General features: G+C 39.9%; 1 protein-coding gene across 2 annotated transcripts; it reads left to right on the top strand.

Moving 5' to 3' along the window:
- Nucleotides 1–1,121: 1,121 nt before the first annotated feature.
- LOC121656896 (trypsin I-P1-like) lies at nt 1,122–19,612 on the top strand. 2 transcript variants are annotated; one of them, XM_042012123.1, is made up of 6 exons: nt 1,122–1,262; nt 10,030–10,050; nt 11,820–11,994; nt 12,070–12,338; nt 16,105–16,244; nt 16,346–19,612. In XM_042012123.1, the coding sequence occupies exons 1-6, from the start codon at nt 1,208–1,210 to the stop codon at nt 16,652–16,654; spliced, it is 969 nt and encodes a 322-aa protein (XP_041868057.1). In that variant the 5' UTR covers nt 1,122–1,207; the 3' UTR covers nt 16,655–19,612. The 2 variants fall into 2 exon arrangements, with proteins under 2 accessions (XP_041868057.1, XP_041868065.1); XM_042012131.1 differs by having other exon boundaries at nt 1,123–1,262; nt 12,073–12,338.
- Nucleotides 19,613–21,129: the final 1,517 nt, after the last annotated feature.

The following is a 21,129-nucleotide window of genomic DNA, read 5'->3' as shown; positions in this document are numbered from 1 at the left end:
CCAAACAAAATAATTTTTCGACTCTCCACCTCACTCACTAATGCATCGATTTCTGCCTCTGTGAAGTTGCGTTTTTTGGTTCGCTTCCCTGCGGTTGCCATTGTTCATGGATCACAACATGGATCAGCTGGCTCATTTTAATACACGCTGAGGTACTTTGCATTGACCATTTATGGTGGAAAGTGGGTGTGTAGTGGGCGGAACATGAGCCAAATTCACCTGCGCAAACTTCAAGGACGAGTGTGATTTATAAAGGGGAAATTGCTTGCACCTGTGCGTACGCACGGTTTTATAATTCAGAATATTTTATGGCGTACGCCAACTTCCGGTTTTGGGCGTAAGTACACTTTTAGTAAGAATCCTACGCACAGTTTTATAAATGAGACCCCAGGTCATTTTGAGTAAAGACTGTATGAGTAGATGCAGGAGGAAACGGAAATCTTTTTTTTTTTTTTAACAAATAATTAAAGAAAAAATATAACTGTCATCCTTGATAGCAAACAACAGTGAAATGCAGAGTTTCACAAAGAATTAGAAATCTCCTTCCTCCTCAAAGTTGAGACTTCTTTGTCCCAGAATGCTGTAGAATGTAGATTTCTGTTGTCCTATGAGGTGGGAAGGGCAGCCATTAGAACTGAATGCGGTCATCACTACTTTTCTGGTCTCCTGGATAAAGAGATTCCTCCTGATTCTATGAAGGATTCTGACTGGAATGACACAGCTGATCTGTCATCTCCTGGCTCCTGTCATAGTCCATTTCTGCTTCCTCAATCTGCTCTCTGCTTTATTTCAGGCTGAATTTTCTGTGTTAATATTTTATTCTGTTTCTCATTGTTTGTTTTTCTTCCTGTTTGGTTTTGTACAATTTGCTGAAAGAACACACCTGGACACACCTGTCTGGTGTCAACTGCTTAACTACTGTTTAAAGAGAAAGCTGTAACTCCTGAACCTTCCTCCATTCTGGATGTAATAAAGTTTTATTAAAGCTGCTCTTTAAGTCAATGTTTTAGCTGAAACTTGAATTTTCTGTCAGCCCAGCTGCCTTTCTGGAGAAGAACAGGTATGGTTTCAGAGGTGTGGCTTCACAGGCGGAACATGACAGCAGCTGACAGAAAGGCAGGTTAGTGCATGCTCACACTCATACCAACAAACAGCAGCTGGACTACTTCACAAACTTCTGACACACACACAAAAAAAACCCCACATCATGAGGTTTAAACTCCTGGCTTACGGAGTCCTGCTGGTGGCTTTGACGGCTACAGGTGAGTCTCAACCAGTTTTTTCTTCTAATTATAGATGAAGTTTTCTATTTGCAGCACATCCACACAAGTTCATTCTTGGACATTGTTTGAAGGGGCCCTACTTCACTATTTAGCTATTACACTATTTTTCTGAACTTTCTACAGTGTTATAGTGTTAAAATCAGAAAAGTGAGCGGCGAACGAGTGTTTGAGTTTTCCATCGTGTCTCTACATTCAGTTTCCATGGTGTTGAAAACAAAAGTTTTTAGAAAGTTTTTTTCTACTTTACAACCACCTCCACTGTTCAGTGTGAGGTGGAAGACATCGCGGTGGACAACGCAACATTTTCAGTATCAACATGTCACACAAGAAATGCTTCTTTAGTTGTGAGGGAAAGCTGCGATTGTACAAATTCCTGAAGGAAACAACAGTCAGACAGCAATGGATTGAGTTTGTTTTCGAGAGCCAGCTACAGAGTTGCACCAGTATTTGTGATTGGCACTTTACCAAAGACTGCTGGATGAATAAGACCCGGTACAACGAGGGATTTAGCTGATAAGCAGAGTATTTACCAAAAGTTGCTGTGGATTGCTGAGCTTCTGCAGGTTGCTGAGTTGCTGTGGGTTGCTGAGATGCTGCAGGTTGCTGATTGCTACAGGTTGCTGAGTTGCTGTGTCACTGCAGGTTGCTGAGTCGCTGCAGGTTGCTGAGTTGCTGTGGGTTGCTGTGTCGATACAGGTTGCTGTGTCACTGCGGGTTGCTGTGTCGCTGCAGGTTGCTGAGATGCTGCAGGTTTCTGAGTTGCTGTGACACTGCAGGTTGCTGTGTCGCTGCGGGTTGCTGAGTTGCTGTGGGTTGCTGATTTTCTGTGGGTTGCCGAGTTGCTGCGGGTTGCTGAGTTGCTGTGTCACTGCGGGTTGCTGTGTCACTGCAGGTTGCTGTGTCGCTGCGGGTTGCTGTGTCACTGCGGGTTGCTGTGTCGCTGCAGGTTGCTGTGTCGCTGCGGGTTGCTGTGTCACTGCGGGTTGCTGTGTCGCTGCGGGTTGCTGTGTCACTGCGGGTTGCTGTGTCGCTGCAGGTTGCTGTGTCGCTGCGGGTTGCTGTGTCACTGCGGGTTGCTGTGTCGCTGCGGGTTGCTGTGTCACTGCGGGTTGCTGTGTCACTGAAGGTTGCTGTGTCGCTGCGGGTTGCTGAGTTGCTGTGGGTTGCTGAGTTGCTGCGGGTTGCTGAGTTGCTGTGTCACTGCGGGTTGCTGAGTCGCTGCGGGTTGCTGAGTTGTTCACTTTTGTTTTCGAGTTCTGATCCGGGCTTGAACATGTACGGCTGTATGTTTTGTGCTGACATTGTTACTGAGTATCTATTACTTCAGTCTGTTTACAAGTTCTGCCGGTGTTTCTATGATGAAACCAACACTGACAACTACCCCCAGCAGTTGAGGTCCGCGGGCTAGTACCAGCTCATGGGGCCTGAGACAAGACTTAAAAGTAGAGGGGACAGGTCCTTCTCTGTAGTCGGCCCCAGACTCTGGAACGCACTTCCCCTCAGTGGAGTGCTTTGAGTTTTGTCTAAAGACGTCACGTGAGATATGTGGTCCTCTGTGTCTTTTTATGCATTTTATCTTTTCCCTTAATTTATTTTATCTTTTCACTTGTTTTCATTGATTAAAAAAAGCTTGTGGAGCTAAACAGAGAAATATTTGGTTGTTGTTCAGAGCTATTTTAATCTCTTTAGTCTCTTTGTCACAATACAAAACACAAAAAATCCAGAACAACCAGTTTGTGTTGACGTTCTCTTTCTTTAGGACAGAATAATGAAAGCCTACAGGAGGAGTTATTATAATTATATTCCAAAAATGTCATCAAAACATTGAGCTTTCTAAAATGTAAATCTTTGTTTTATCTTCAAAGCATCCTTTTTTGTTTTGCCTGTGTTGTAGGTGAGGACGTTAATCGTACTGATCAGTTTGTATTTAATTAGATGTGTGATTAACATTAAGAAAATGAAATAACTTGTTTTTTGATTTAAAAAGAGCCTGCTTTGGTTTGAAATATGTTGTGTCACAGATAATCACCATGTTGAAAATGGAGAATAAATAGTAAAACCTGCTTTGATATGAAAATAATGATGCCATCACATTAGGATCAGTCTACCACAACAAGACACTTATTGTCATGCCTGCTCCTCCTCCACCAGTATGTTCATCTTCACCAGCCTACTGATCACCAGTCCTAAGACTACACTACCCAGGATTCCTCTGTTCCCATCACATCAGACTTCACCTGTGTCTTCTCATCATCAGCCTGATGAGTCACCTCTACCTAAGCCTCCAGTACACCTTAGATCAATGTGTGGTATTGTTGCTACCTCCACTGGAAAAACTGGTTTAAAACCTTTTCACATTTATGCCTGTGTCCGCCTTTCAGCCGATCCAATCTTACACTTAGAGACCACATACAGCATTTTTTTTTTTTTTTTTTTATCTCAAATGGCTTGTACCACTAAAATAATAGACTAATAACATAAATATTCAAAACACCACACTTCCCCTTTGTTTTAGTGGAAAGAAGAACAATAGCTTATCCACAGGTCAGTGGACCAGCCAGGAAGTTGGCATGAGGCAGCGCATGTGTCCATGGTCATTTCATTCTTGATACATCTTAACTTTGCCGTGACAAAGAGCATACGCCACATTTATGTGCGTGCACACCTTTGTACATGAGGCCCCTGGTGTCCAGAGCGCAGAGAATCGTTTCTGCTGAGTTCACATCTGTCTTCCTTTGTGTAATCCAGTTCCAGGTTCTGATTCTGGATACAGTGGCGGACTGTGTTGAGTGAAAAGGATTCACCAAGGTCCTCCTGAGACTATGTGTCTATAAATCATGGTGTCATGATGGGTTTGTAGGTCCCGACATCCCATAGTGGTTTCTGTCCTTGGACTCCCTGAAATTACTTTTCCCAATTTTTGCTTTGTAGTTGTTGGAAGGCCAAAACTCTTTACAATCTACCATAGAAAAAAATAGTCATCTATGATCCAACCTTGTTTGGAAAGTCTAAGAATTTGATGACTGCTTTTTTTTATACCCAATTGTGACACCCTCACCTGTCACCAGTTAATCTTTCTTTACATTTTTTTTAAATAACTTTTACTGAGTGTTGTTGCAGCAAATTCTACATTTTTGTATTGTTTCCTAAATACAATTCTGTGCCTTAAAGAAAAATGTTAAAACTAATCAATCGACATAATGAAACTTATTTTTTTTCTAACATAGATTAAATTTAGAAGGTTTTTGGAGAGAATGCCTGTAGTTCAAGCTGCATTACCTATAAATAACTCTATCAGCTTCCAAACGAGCATGTTTTTGCTTTTTATGCAAAATGAAAAAAATGAATTTGGACTCTATTAAAAGTGCAGCTTTCACAGGAGGAAGTCACAGCAGCAAAACTGAGATTAAATCTTTTTCCAATGCTTCAAATGCTTTAGATGACAGCATGGAGAATACTGGCAAAAAAAAAACAAAAAAACAACAGACAAATTCCAGGAAATGTTTTTTTTTTACCTCCGCTGGTTGATTAGTTCTGCCCCTTGATCTAAAACCAACCTAAAAAAATTTCAAATAAAACACTTACATAATGTAATTGTAACACTACAGAATATTTATAACCAAACAAGTAAAAAATCAACTCATTTAGGATTTTTTCTACTTGTACTGAAAAACCTGCAACAAAGGAGGAAATAAATTCTTTCTTTTATTCTTTTATATAAAATACAACCGTTTACCATCATGAACTAAAACAGGAGTGTTATGAGTTCGATGGTGATCTGAATCTAATCTCTTCAGTCTTCTGCTTCATGCATGGAAATATTTGTAGGTTTTTTATTACTTAAAATCTTCATGAAGAAAAATATTGAATTATCATTTATTTAACATGGTCCATCAATTCCTCTGCAGGACTAGTCAGGTTTTCTATGTCAGGTGTTATTAATCTTTGTTGTGCTGGGGCCCAACTTTTCCAGTACAAAGTGGTCCAGGGCCCGTTCACATATTAACACTGTTTTGGTTCAATTGATCTCACTCTTGGTTTAATTTATATTCAATAATTAAATCAAATCCACTTGTTGTTTAACAGCTAAAACCTTGTGAAATATGACATAATAAAAATAAATGTATATATATAAAAAAGTATGACATGATACAATGAAATCACCACAAAGACGTTTATATATGACATGTACATGAAACTGCACGTACAACACAACGCCTAATAACAATTCATGAAACATAACCAGGCTCTTATAAAAACTAATTTAAAAGTTCAAGTCAGGCTTAAAAACATTAAATCTACTAAAAATGAGATCTTAACAGCGAATAAATTTAAAAAAGTTAAAAATACAGGGATTTGAAAAATATGGAAATTTGATCAATAAAATGATGCAGTGATAAAATGAATTCAAAATAAAAGGTTCAAATTAAACTGTGAATAAATTTATAGTTTTATATTTAACTACAATGGGGGTGTTTGCCATCACTTTTGTCTTTGTGTTTTCATTTTAAATAGTTACTCGATACAGGCTAGCATAGATATCTATACAAAGGCTAGATGCTTTATGGCGGCCATCTTACCACAGGGTTGCTCACTCGCAGGATCCGTTAAATCTGATGGGAAGTGAGTGTCGGCACAAGCAGAAATACTCTTATTTCGCTGAAATCTTGACCGATTTACAAACAGTTCAGTTAACGTTATTAATGTGGCTATAATTCTGAAAACTTAAACATGTTGAAATTGCAGCTTTTGTCTTTAAAAAAAGTATATATAAGAATAGAATAGAATAGCCTTTATTGTCACTAAATACAAAAAATATAAGCAATATACAAATATATAAAATACACAATCTGTAAGATAAAAGTAAAAATATAAAGGAAGACATTCGGTAGGTAATATTACTGCACTGAGGTTATATTGCACAAATAAAACAAAGTGACTGGAGTGTAGAGTACTGGTTTATTTTTTGTTCAGTGATGCGACAGCTCTTGGATAGAAGCTGTCGCGTACTCTGTTGGTCCTTGCTTTCAGTGACCTGTAGCGCCTGCCAGAGGGCAACAGGTCGAAGAGATGGCGGCCACGGTGAGAAGTGTCTTTAACTATTTTATTGGCTCTACTGAGGCAGTGGGAGTTGTAAATGTCCAAGAGAGAGGGCAGAGAGCAGCCGATGATCCTCTCTGCTGTTCTTACTACCCTCTGCAGCCTCTTCCTCTCTGCATCAGTGCAGCTGGAGAACCACACCGTAATGGCGAACGTCAGCAGACTCTCAATGGCGGAGCGGTAGAAGGTCACCAGCTGCTGGGTGTTTAGTTTCTCCCTCCTGAGAACTTTCAGGAAGTGGAGCCGCTGCCGGGCCTTCTTCACCACTGCCGCAGTGTTTACAGTCCAAGAGAGGTCTGCTGCGATGTGGACTCCCAGGTATTTGAAGGACTCCACTCTCTCCACACACTGGCCATGGATGAACAGGAGTGGAGGGGCAGCTATGTAGGTCCAGGATGACCTCTTTGGTTTTGGTGGCGTTCAGTGACAGGTTATTCACTGAACACCACTCTTCCAGGCGCAGGACCTCATCCCGGTAGGCTGCCTTCTTCTCCCCTGATCATCATGCCCGCAATTGCCATGTCGTCGGCAAACTTGACGATGATGTTCTCTGGGTGGGCGGAGCTACAGTCGGATGTGTAGCGAGAGTAGAGTATTGGGCTCAGCACGCAGCCCTGGAGGGCGCCAATGCTAAGAGTGCAGGTGGATGAAAAGTGGGGACCAGGTTTAACCCGCTGTGGCTGGTTGGTTAGAAAGTCTTTGATCCAGGCAGAGGTGAGGGGTGAGATCCCCAGGCTGGATAACTTGGGGATCAGGATGTCCTGGATTATAGGATTGAAGGCAGAGCTGTAATCTATGAACAGTGACCTGGCGTAGTTATTATGCTGCTCCAGGTGAGTGAGTGCTGAGTGAAGGATGGTGTATATGGCATCCTCTGTCGATCTGTTGGGCTGGTATGCAAACTGATGTGGGTCCAGGGTAGAGGGGAGACAGTCTTTGATGTGGCGCAGGATCAGTCTCTCAAAGCACTTAGTGATGATTGGGGTGACTTAACCGTGCAACATTGTTGTGTATCATGTATACTATAGCTAGCCTACTTTCACAAGTTATCAAGGCCGGGACCACGATTAAGAATTTTATTTATACAGCTAGGTTTTACTGACACCACTGACGATTTTAAGACAAACTAATGTTTTGTCTAAAGTACAATCTTTGTGGATGTGGTTTTAGTTATTAGCTGGGTTGTGTTTCCCGAAACTATAGTTGCTAACATAATGAAATGTTATCTCACACTGACAGAAGATAGAAGTCGAAGATGCCAGACTTTTGTGCAGCCTATGTAGAAGGACCAAAGCTACCCCCTGCTAGCTCTAAAAAACAGTGGAGGTCTAGAGCAGCAGAGTGGGTCATTCGCGTGGCATCAGCAAGTTCCAGCCAGTCACAGCCCATCAGACTGCTTGAGGTCCTGTACATTGTACAGGAGAGGATTGGGGTGGAGGATGTGTTTTTGCTCAGGGAGCACATTAGCTGCACACAGTATGGCGCAGACAGTCACTACCATATGCTGCAGACATTAGTTGTGTCCCAGTTTTTCAAGCTAAGGCTGTACCACATTGCCAAGATGACAACACTTAGCTTCCAGAGTAACAACATGCACCAGACACTCAACAACACAGTCATGTTCAGAGGGTTTTAGCCAAGCCATGTTTTTTATGTTGTTTGTCCATGTGAATATCTCCACAGTAGTTTAGTTCTCTGTACAGGGTGGGGATTTCAAGAAGCTGCATTCCTGGATGTATATGTGTAAATCTTGTAGTGGCTCGCTGATTGTCTTCTTCTGCTTATTGGAGTTTGTTAAACAATTAACTGACTCATTACCGCCACCAAGTGGTGGGAAACTGCATTGCAACTGAGCTTCTCATGATGACAGTAAAATAGCTGAGGTGAGTGGGTGCCTTCTGGGTTTGGTGGCAGCTCATTGGCTGCGGTCGCTGTGTGTCCTGGTCGTGGGAACAGCTGCTCCCAGCCTGTCCTGCTCTAGGGGGCCTCCTGGGGAACTGGGGTGAATACTGTCAATGTCTGTTTCAAACATTGTCATATGTCGCCGTCCTCATACATCCATGTATCTTTTGCATTGCCATGGTTGTTAAGACAATTCCTCCCTTAGTGGGCAGTGCTGAGTTCAGAGTTTACTCCTGTGAGTTGACGTCAGGTTTAGACACCGTTTGGTAGCAGTAACGTGTTACTATACAGTTGTTTCCAACCGCCCAGCACACCTTAAACATTTGCATAGTCTTTCTTTAAAAGCTTGGGCAACTTTTACAGTTGTTGTGCTCATCGTTATTCTTCTTCTGCATTTTTATTCCCTTCCTGATCCTTTTCTTCTTCTCTGGTTTGTTTCTTTCGCTGGTTGCATGTCAGCTTTTTTGCTCAGCACAGCCCCTGCGATTTCCAGTGGGGATCACTATCCCCTGTCTCCCATAGGGCTTGGTGGGAGAGTTAAGTGCAATGTGGGTGTGTGAGAGCGAGTGTTCATGGGTACGACACAGGGGAGGCTGCAAGTGAGGGGTTATGGGGTGGATAGATGGCGGTAAGGGATGGATGTGTGGGTGGAAGAGCGAGGGCAGGGATGGGAGAGAGTGTGTGGAGGAAGAAGGGTGGGGGCGAGGATGGGGTGGTTGGAAGGAGGGAGTGGTATGGGGGTGGGTAAAGGGAGGAAGAGGGGAGGGTGTAGTTAGATAATTGGAGTGGCCCAGCCAGGTGGTTGTCTGGGGTGGCCGTCTTCTGGTGGTCGCCAGGGTGACCCAGCCCCTTTGCTCTGGCCACCCTGGATGACCAGTGCCCAGTGGGGTTGGCAGCTGCTGATCTTGGCCCGCCGGGGCCTGTGGCCCATGACCGCGAGGGGTTCTGACTGGGGCCTTCCTTTGCCACCCTCTGGATGGTCGGGGGTGGTTGTGGTGCGGTGGCTTGGGTACATGCTCTGGGATTGCTGCTGATTGCCCACGTCTCTGGGCTGCCCTAGTCTGCCTCTGGCCTCACGGTCACATTGGTCTAGATGAAGAAAAAGTGCAGTATTAGCTGAGGAAGAGCACCTGCTTGGATATACTGGTTGAAAAAACAACTAGAGTGTCTTGAATTCTATCAATATTCACTTTAATCACTGTTGAAACTGAACCATCTTCATGTGACAAATTTATGAAAATGAGTTAAAGTTTATCATCAACTTGAATGTAAGCCCAGCCAAATACACCTGAACTGTGATAAAGCTTAGTAAACGTTATAATAGCTCAAAACCACTGGTTTAATGTATAAAATCGCATTATCCTCTATTAGATCGTAATTGTTTCATTTGCAACTAATAAAAATATAAATTATCCCTCTGAAATGTGAAGCAGAATTCACAAACAAAATAAGTCAACACTGCCTCTCAGCAGCTCTAAGGTAAATGTTATCAGAGTATTGTGTGTCAGTATATTTTCTACTCTACAAACATGGCGTCATTTCATGTTCCTGCTCTGTAATGATGGATTATTATCTGTTGCATTACGACTTGGGCCACAAATTCCTCACCTGCTGCCTCGCCCTGAGATGTGACGAGTTGGAAAAGTCTAATGTGAAAAATAAAAGAAGAACCAGTTGGTTTGGTTCTCTGAAATGTGGGTAAAAATGTTTCTAAATTCATGACTTTTTACTGTCTCTCCCACAGGAAGTGATGCACAGCTGGATGGTGAGTTTCCTCCTCTTTCTTCTTAAAAATAATCTAATTCTTACCAACAAAACACAACTGATTCATGAGAAAAGGGCGTGAACAAGGTTTAGAACTCAATATATACACAAAATTAATAAAAGTCATTTTAACTTTGATAAAATTTAGTTCCTATAAAGTGACTTTACTTCCTTCTCTGTTTACCTTTTGATCAAAACATGACATTTGAAAAGAAAAATAAATTAATAAATCCACTGTGCACATATGATCACCATCTCTCTTTGTTAAACAAAACAACAAGTTCAAATTTAAATTAAAGGGAAGGAAACAAATTTTAATCATCCACCTGGACAGATCGATTTACAAGTAAAACAATGTTTCTATTAATAATTTATTTAAAAAGTACACAAAAGGGTAAAACCCTTCAGCTTAAAAAAAGAAAAATACACAGGAAACTGAAAATCTAAACGGAGTATTAGGGCCACACTGAGAAAAATAATTGTAAGGGATGATTTTTTCTTCCTGCCTCACTTAGAGAATAAAGTCGACATGTCCAGAATAGAGTTCAAATGACATGATTTAAGTCGAAATACAGTTTCGAGAATAAAGTCGAAATGTTGAGAATTGTTATGACTGGCCGCTATGGGATAATTTGACCACACGAGTGGGAACTGAACTGCTGACATTAGCCAGTTCTTCCTTACATCCTCTCAGGACTGCTGCTCGGGAGAAGCACATCCTGTCCCGGTGCTTCACATTTCAAAATAAAGTTCCGCTTAAAGCCGTTAATGATCAAAACATTACAAGAATGAATTCGAAATACAGTTTCGACAATAAAGTTGAAATGTCAAGAATAAGGTCGAAATGTTAATAAAGTAAAAAGAGAAAGAATAAAGTTAAACGGGAAAGAATTTCCTTGGTCACTAGCTCATCTACAGTAGTGTTGGACTACAGCTGGTTCAAATTCATCTTAAAGACTTGACTTAATTGTCAACATTTTGACTTTATTTCCAAAACTATATTTCGCCTTTTTTCTCGACATTTCAACTTTATTCTCGACATTTCGAGTTTATTTTCTGAGAGATGAAGGGAGGAAAAAAAAAATCATCTTCCATTTTTTGTTTCTCATTACTCTGGCCTACACAATCAGACTCCTAGACAACTGGATTTCCACCATGTGTCACAATCCTGGAAATAAAGGTGGTTAATGCATACAACGCTGCCACGTGATTGGCTGATTAGATATTTGGGTTAAACAGTTGAACAGGTGAACCTGATAAAGTGGACGGTGAATATAAAACATTCAGTGTGAAAGTAAATTTTACAGCACTGTTAATAAAGTTTTATTGGATCTTTTAACTACAAGAGATTGGACCAATATAAGCTGTAGTCTGAGAATAAGAAGCTTCCAGGACCAAATATTTAGATGTTTTAGGTTTGGCAGTTTTATGCTCCATTTTAATTAATGAAAGATTTTTTTAGCATCCTCAGTGAAACACCTGGATGCTCTAATAAAACACTTCATGGTAAAAATAGGTGAAAATAAAATAGAGAATCTTTAAAATATGAACATGATCCTGCATTGAACGCTGGCAGCACCTTGAAGTCATATTGTTTGTGGTGTAAGCTGGTTTAAGCTGAGCGGACCAGGAAGCTGCTGCTGTATCTGAGCTTCATCTTGTCTGTCGCTGCTGCTTTCAATAAAAAATAAACCACATGAGCTGAAACCAGTCTGCTAAACAAATGATGCTTGCGGCTGTTCCTGTTTATCTGGATGTATTTGCCTGCAGTTTGTGGAACTGCTCCTCTCAACACACACATCAGTACGAAGATTGTGGGGGGTACGAACGCCGTGGCGGGGGCGTGGCCATGGCAGGTCAGTCTGCAAGACAGTGGCTCCCATTTCTGTGGAGGTTCCCTGATCAACAACCAGTGGGTCCTGACTGCTGCTCACTGCTTTACCAGGTGAGTTCTGTCTCTTCACCTGCCTTCAGTCACACCTTTTATCCAGATGTAAACCTGATGTTTGGTTTTTCTCAGCAGCACCCCTGCAATTCTGCGTGTCTACCTTGGAGCTGACAGCCTGCAAGGCACAAATCCTAATGCAGTGTCCCGGTCAGTGTCCCAGATCATCGTTCACCCAAACTACAATTCAGACACCAACGACAACGACGTCACCCTGCTGAAACTTTCCACAGCTGTGACTTTCACCAACTACATCAGACCTGTGTGTCTGGCAGCAGAGGGCAGCATCTTCGAAGGGGGACAGGCCAGCTGGGTCACTGGATGGGGGGCCATCAGTTCTGGTGGTACGGATCAACACTTATTTAATTCTAACCTGTAAACAACACCACACCCAGTTGCTGTAGCAGCACCACAGAGACCAGAAGCTCAATAAACAGATCTGAAGTTCTGGATCAGTTTATACCAGTTTATACGCTGTTATATATATATATGTATATATATATATATATATGTATGTATATATATGTATTACTACCCGACCACATACAAAAAATACGTTTCAAGTCTGCAAACAACTATGAAAAGCATGTGCATTACAGTATATGGTGTACAAGTGTGGAATAATCTTCAAGAAGAACTCAAACAACATCCATCATCATCCAGCTTAAGAAGAATTTCAAAACAATGTTTAAAAAGAAAAAGAATGTATGCAAACTAATAAAATTAGATATGTACATAAAGCTACATCGGTAAATAAATATGAATGCATAGGTATGTGTGGGTATGTTTAAATGTGTTTCAGTAAGCAGAAATGCAAATGAATATGTACTTCATCCTGCTCCCTTTTGAACTCTATAGCAATTCTTACTTTTTTTCCATTTAATATGTAACATAATTTGTTATTTTAGTTTGAATCAATCAAAACACACTGTTGCTATGTATAATGCACTGTCGCTAGGGACACTAGAAGTTCTTTCCAGAAGGTGCTAAAAGACTTTGCTGAACAGCTTAATCATCATAGATTCCAAACACAAAAAAACACGAAAATGTTTTAAATCAACGAGCAGTGCCTTAGAATAAGTGGGCAAAGTTAACCAAATCAGTCACAGTGCAAATAGGATCATGTTAAAAAATAAATCAGCTTACCTATAGCAAAATCAGCTTCGGTCTTTCCATTAACTTGAACAATGTTGAGAACTTCAAGAACTATTTACAATCATTGGAAGCCAGGTCAGCTGGCTAATAGATGAATCAGATCTCCCTAACAGCTGCCGCAGAGGTTTGAAAGTAGCGGACGTCAGTAGTTTCTGCTCAGGCCAGAGCGCACTTCCATGAGGCTGGGAAGAAGTTGTAATCCGATGCGATTTCCGGTGTCATCTGGACGTGCTTCAGGCTTGCAGCGTAGCTTCAGTCCATCTGCTAGTTAGTCTGTTGTACTGACGTCACAATATGTTGTCATAAAATTATGGTGTTTGAATAGAATTCATGTCAATCAAATATTTCACTGAATTCTTTTCTCTATGCTGTTGTAGTTTTAGTGATTTATTGTATTTTAATTTTTTTTTCTACCATAAAATGAGAGTGTGTTGTGCTGTTTTCACAATATTAAAAACAGCCCAAATACCTTTCAGATAGATATATATTTTACGACTCTCACTGTCCCCACCAAATAGCTCTCTAAGTGTGTTAATGTTTTTTTATGATAATTATTATTTTATTTTATTTTATTTTATTTTATTATTTAGGGGGCTGGAATAACAATCCCACTGCAGGGCAATTCCAGGGCATTTTTCACCGTCTGATGGTCCATTGTGGTGTCACAACAAGTGGGTCAGGCAATGTGGCAGCACAAGATGAGACTGTGTCCCGATCAGCTGCGGACATTCACTTTACTTTAAAGGCAGAGGAAGAGCCCCCATCCCCATTTGCAAGCATTTCTACTGTCATATGTGACCACAGTTATCTGTTTGTCCCCTTTGGTGGTCTTGTGGACAATGCCCTAGTCTGCATTTTAGGATTTGTTGTCATAAATGTACTAATAATGTCCTGTGGGGTGTGCTGTGCTTTGTCACAGCTGCTGCACCCTCATCCCTTGACCAGAGCTACCACCTGCTTCAGCTGAAACACAATGGTGGGCTGATGGTCCCACATTGCTGAAACCCAAGTCGGAATTGAGAACCACCATTTCCTGCTTTTGTCCTATATTGTCTCTGTATTTCTTAAAGTAAGGTTGCACAACACTGCAAAATTAATTACACTGGAGTTACAGAGTGCTAGCACACGAAAGAAGCTGTGGAAAACAGTTCTTTTTTAAGGGTTTTAGATCCGTGTGTGTGTGTGTGTGTAACAAGGATAATTCAAATTATCAAAATTGTTTATTAAAGTGTCAATTCATTGATAAATAATGTTTAATTGATTTATACTTTTATTAATAATTTACCATGTGTAGTGGCAACAACTGGTAGCACTTTAAAGCCACTCTTTTACTTGACAGGAGGTGAGGTTGGATAGGCTTGACTCGTAATTATATTACTTTTTCTTGCTCACAAATCACGGAAGACTTAGGTTGTGTTTGCGGTTTTATTTTTATGTTACTCCAAGTATCTTTCAGTTGGTACATCCAAGCTTTTCCTGGGTTTCACAACAGTTCTTAGTTAACACTTACTGTAGCAACAGTTTTTGTTGGTAACGTAACTTAGTGACGGTCAAAAAACCTTTTTCTCTGTACCTCCGCACACCTGTCAGTCCACGCATCAATATCATAAACAGTAGATCATCTGTATCTCACATAGAGCAACGTAATGCCTACTTCAGGTGCTGTAGGACATTTAACAACTAGGCGAACATCAAAAAATAGTGTAACACAATGAATACCACAGTACAAGAAAAATAACCAAAGTACACTAACCTACGCCAACATCTTAACTTTCCATACCACAGTTTAGCTCCTACACCATGTCTTTGTTAAAAAGCATAATAAACCAATTTCAGCATGAAAGCAGGTATTTTTAATGTGTAACAGTGACCTGCATCATAACTACATCTCTGCTGTTTGTAACAAAGCAAACAGCAAGAAAATGGGGTAAAAATTTGTGGAGTTGCGATGATTGTAGTTTGGCATACTCCTTAGAAATAAATGCATTGGAGGCACATGGGGCATCCATCCAAGATGGCGGCCGCATTGATCGTCAGCTCCAATAGGCAGCGTCAGTCTATGAGGCGTCTGTGTATATATGTCTATGCTACTCCCTACATAGTGCCCTAGGGCCACGCCATTTTGTAGGGATGTCCGAATGTCCACAGAAAAAAAAGAAGGGCACTCAAAATTACCCACAATGCATCTTGAAAAGTAGTGCGCATCGATGGTCACTAGATGCGTCAACATAGACCACAATGCACTGCAGGCAGAAGCTAAACATGGCGCAAGGAAGCGAAAAAACATTTTTTATTGAATAGATATGCAACAAAGATACAACATAAATACAATATAAGGAATAAAAATAAAAATATTTACACACAACTTTGGATTGGATTGGGAATGACTACAAGCCGTGGTGACAGCTGGTAGTTACGTGGTTTGTGGCGGGGAAAAAATAGGCAGCTTTGTGGCCGAATCGCCAAGAGAATGAGTGCACTATGTAGTGTGCTAAATAGTGCAGCCCTATGTAGTAAACAGGGGTTTAGGGAATAGGGTGGACATTCGGACACAGCCACTGTCTCTGTTCTGCAATTCTTCTTCTTTATATTTTTAGTGGTTGGCAAAAACAAATTGGTGCATTTCTGCCACCAAGTGGTCTGGAAGGTGGACCAGACAGTTTCCAAGAGCCCAAGTTGTCAAAACATTTGTTTGTCTGCTACATTTTCCCAACCCCCAGTTTTAGAACCACTGGTTTATACAAAGGAAAGAAAATCCCACCATTACATGGTGGTTTCATGGCACTTGAACTGTGCTTTTGTGGTGTGTTCATGGTCTTTTCTTGGTCTTTTCTTGGTCTTTTGTGGTCTTTCCATACCATCTTTAAAGTCATTCTACACTGATATCAGTTTAATTTAATGAAACTTTCCAGTTTCATGGATTCAGACATCATGCATGTTTTTTCTCTCCTTCAGTTTTGCTTCCTAGCCCTAAAACGCTCCAGGAGGTGGAGATTCCCATTGTGACCAACACTCAGTGCAACGCTGCTTATAAGTCAATCACAAGCAACATGATATGTTCTGGTTTGACTCAGGGAGGAAAGGACTCCTGTCAGGTGAGTCCTGCTTGGATCCTTCAAAGTGCAAAAGTGTGTTTGTGTTCCTGGTTTCTTCCTTCACCACTGACCTTACTTTTTTCCATGTCTGATGTGTCCAGGGAGACTCCGGCGGCCCAATGGTGAGTTTAAATGACACCAGGTGGGTTCAGTCTGGAGTGGTGAGCTTTGGGAAAGGCTGTGCTGAGGCAGGCTTTCCAGGAGTCTACGCCCGAGTGTCCCAGTACCAGCCCTGGATCTACAGCCACATCAGCAGCAACCAGCCAGGATCAATCAAATTTGGGACTTCTATCACTTTAGGAAGTGTAACAACTTCAGAGACCACAGGAGGAGGACAGATCATCTCTGTCTCATTCCCTCTGCTGCTGTCCATCCCACCTGTCCTCTTCTCTCTCTTCGTCCTCTCATGATAACTTTAATGAAGACTGAGTTCACCAGAAAGTAAAAAAAACAAACAAACAAACAAAAAAACAGCTTTGAATTAAAATCTGTAAAAATGGCCAATATGTATTTTTAGATTAATTTCTCCCACAAAAAATTGAATGAATAATTTTTTTGTAGGTGGAATTTGGTGGTGTATGGCTTTCTTTGACAGTAAGATTGACAAATTGATAACAGTTAATGTTCTGTATATCAATTAATTAATTAAATTTCTGTTTCCAGTTCAAATAATAATGAATCATAATTAAATCATATAATCAGTAGAAATTTCACTTTCAAGATTGACTGTCCATATACGGAGACCTGTCAGGGACAAAATAAAAAAAAGAACACAGTTCAATAAAAAGATTCACATTATGAAATGCACTAAAATGAAAGATGATTGATAATATATTATATATATATATACATTATATACATTATTTTTTTTACATAAGAAAATTCATATCAACACAGTTGTTGTATTTATCCCCGACAATAATAAAAAATAAAATTAAATAAAAGATAAAAAATTATGATTTAAAACATATTTTAAAATAATTTAGATTTGAAATAATTTATTGATTTTGGGTTTAAGTGTAAATAAAAACAATCCGCTTGTTTTTCATTACTTATAACAAAATCTAAAACAAAAACTAAAATCAGGCTGTTTCTATAATTATGATTTGAAGTTAATGTTTTAAATAAATTAAACTAGGAAAAGACCCATAGACAAAACTTAATTTTTATATTTAATTTGTCGGATTTCTGTGACCCGGAAGTTGCTGTTTTCTGTTTTGTGTGATGTCCTAGTGACAATATAAAATTGTATGGGTTCAGTGGCTCCCAAACATTTTGGGCCACGACCTCAAGTAATTTATATTGGTGTCCAACAGATTTTTCGGATTTCTCCATCGCGTTCTGGACACAATCAGCCGTTATGTAGATTGTAGATAAAATTACTTCTTCTTCTCCTTCTTGTTTTTTTCTTGATGATGCAGCAATTTGGTGCATTACTACCACCATCTGGTGGCCCAGAATGTCAGATGTCAGACTGACTGGTTAATTGTATGATATATCAGATGGGTCATCCCGACACCATCCCATAAATATAAGGCTAGAAAACTCTCAGAACCTTCTTAAATAAGGAGGATAAAATAGCTTTCGGTGGATTTGGTTTACTGCTGTGACAATGAACCAAAATCAGCTTCTCTTGCCGAGATAATGCTAAATTTCCATTTTTAATATGGCATGAATAAGAACTTTGTTTATTCATTATATTAAAATTCCCAAATATATTATATATATATATATATATATATATATATATATATATATATTTTTTTTTTACAATGAGGGATCCCTGGTTTGAGAAAGGCAGTAGTAGCTAAATAGCTGCCCAGCTCCTTCTAAAACAAATGCCGCTTTTGTGTGGATGTTGGTACCTCAGGGAGGTGGTGGGATGCACCATGACTAACATCCTGATGCAACAGCAGCCACTACCCCAAAATCCAAGTACCATTGATATGCTGACTGCAGTACATGGAGACCAGCTCATAGAACATCAGCTACAGTTAATTAATGACTTTGCCTTTAATAATTGATCATGATTATGATCATAACAAAACACAGATAATTGTTTGAGAAAAATAAAGTCAACAGTGCAATTTAGCTAAACAAAAGTAAAACCAACTGCTGGTTGGCTCTCATTCACATTCTTTTCCTTTTTGCACCCTCTGCAAGAAAAATATGGATCTCATCACGCTGCTATCAAACGGCAGTGACAGTAGTCTTGGTATTGATACTGCTGATATTTGGATCGATTCACCCAGCCCTAGGTGACAGTGCTGAGAATCTACAGAACCTCCAGGGTCATGGAAATTTAACATAATAATATTAAAATCCATTTCTGTCTGTGGATCATTTTTCTAGTTTAATTTCTCCTGATATTAACTTTAAATCAAAAGTACAAAATAACTCTATTTTTAGATTTCTTTTCAGATTCATTAAAGAATAATGAATAACAAGCTGATTGTTTATATTTTGATTTTTATTTTGAATCCAATACTAAATTAATGAATGATATACGGACCATGACTGAATTTAATGCTGATATATCACCATAATAATAAATGTAAACTTTAATAAGGTAGGATTATTCATGGAACCAGGAATAAAACCTTTTTAGAATTTAGATTTTGTGAAAAAATTTAGAATTAGTTGACACATTAATGACTAAAAGCTTTTCTTAGAGGTAATTTTTTATTGGTGTTGAATTTAAAAAGAAAATAATGAGACAGAACAATGGATTTAAAAAAGTATTTTTTTTATGTGTGTTTTTATAATAGAGTTTTACACAGGATTATCATTTATAGAAAAATTAACCATAACTATAAATATATTTATAAAAACGTAGCTGTCTTATTATTAGGGCACTGTCGGGACTCCGTACTGAAATTTGACCTGAAACTGATCAAACAACAAGTGTTAATAAATTAGCTTTTTCTGACAGCCTCATTTAGCTGAAAAACCTTAAGAAGAGCTGTGTTCTGTACATCTGAAGTTTCTGTGTTTAAGAAGAGAAATATTAACATTTGCACTGTGTTTTATAAACTTGTGAACCTGACGAACATGTGATGCAGCATTATTGACCTTTACTGGATTTTATTACCTCTTTAATCTGTTTTATATTACTTAACTTTAACTTTTAATACTTTTAGTACATCTGAGTGTCTGTAACTGTGATTAACTATTTAAACATGTAAAGGAATCAAATTATCTTTTAAATTATTATATTTTTGATAAATTCTCTGGAATAATAAGATAAGCATTTTCACTTGGCTGTGTTTTGTTTGTCTGATGGTTGATCAGTAAACAGTGATGTAGAATGGGAAGTGTTTTCTGACCTGTTGACAATATGAAGTTAAATAAAGTCTACTTTCATAACATTCAGAGCACAGATGGTTTAATGGAAAGTTTTCCTTTCTGGAAAATGACTGAGAGGAGAGGCGGGAATATAGAAACAAAGGAACAGCTTCTGCAGTTTGTTTTTGTTTCTGTTCATGAATACTACGTACTGTTATATGTCATCCATTGTTGTTAAGCTGAGGTTGAATTTACTTAACTATTTATTTCAACTTGAGCCTCTGTTTGGAGAAAGTCCCAGTCTTGTGGGAGACCTCCTGCATGGTCCCAGTTCCCAATATAGCCCACCCTAGGGAACCAAACCATTATAGAACCATTGTCCTCACCTCCCATCTGATGACGACCATGAAGAAGATTGTCCTAGCCATCTCTGCTCCCAGGTGACCCCTACCCAGGACCTGTTGCAGTTCACTTACTGACCTGGCATCATCTACCTGCTGCATCAGGCCCTGTCTGACTTATGTCCCATGGGAGCATTGTGAGAGTCATGTTTTTTTACTTTATTTATTTATTTATTTATTCTTCTTTTTAATCCCAGCATTTAATCCATCCTAGTTGCTAGGAGCAGTGGGCTACCTGGCCATATTCCAGCGCCCAGGGAACAGTTGGGAGTTAAGGGCCTAGCTCAGGAGCCCACAGTGGTTTACCTTAGTTGCCAACCTGGGGACTTGAACCCAGGTTCTCCAAACCCAAGCCCACCTCTGTAACCATAAGGCTACTACTGTACAACTTCTCCAGTGTTTTCAACACCATCCAGCCATTACTGCTGCAGGGGAAGCTAGAGAACGCTGGCATGGGCCAAATAACTGGTTGCATGAACCCTCACCTACCTCACTGACAGACCACAGTACGTGAGGATGAGTGGCTGTGAATCAGATGTGTTAGTCTACAACATGGGGCCCCCCAGGAAACAATATATATAAATATATATATATATACATATACATATACATATACATATACATATACATACATATACATACACACACACACAAACACACACACACACACACACACACACACACACACACACACACACACACACACACACACACACACACACACACACACACACCGGTGAACATCTAGGGCTCAGAAATTGAGATAATGGATTCATTTAAGTACCTAGGTGTTCACCTCAACAAAAAACTGGACTGGATAGACAACACAGACCTGGTACAGGAAAGGCCATAGTAGCCTCCACCTGTTGAGAAGGCTGAGCTCCATTAGCGCAAGGTTGCTACACCTCCAGTAAAGGAAGGAGCACTACCACAGGTCATTCCTTCCTACAACCAGTTGGCAGTAGCTTGTCCTTTCTTTGATTTTAGATAAACTATTGTAACATACTTATTTTGTTGTGTTAATCGGTGTTACAAGTCCAGTAGATAGTCATGGGTAACACAGCACAAGGAGAGGGATAAACTCTTTCTGACATTTTATTTAAATCACCAGAAGAAGAACTCCAGCCCCTAACATCTGCCCGTGATGGTTAACTCATATCCTTCCGCCCAGGAAAAAATCGTTGCACAATACTACCGTA

Source organism: Melanotaenia boesemani, chromosome 2, assembly GCF_017639745.1.
Source record: "Melanotaenia boesemani isolate fMelBoe1 chromosome 2, fMelBoe1.pri, whole genome shotgun sequence".
Lineage (NCBI taxonomy): Eukaryota > Metazoa > Chordata > Actinopteri > Atheriniformes > Melanotaeniidae > Melanotaenia > Melanotaenia boesemani.
Note: the sequence above shows the minus strand (reverse complement) of the source record. Positions and strands in the feature narration are given on the sequence as shown.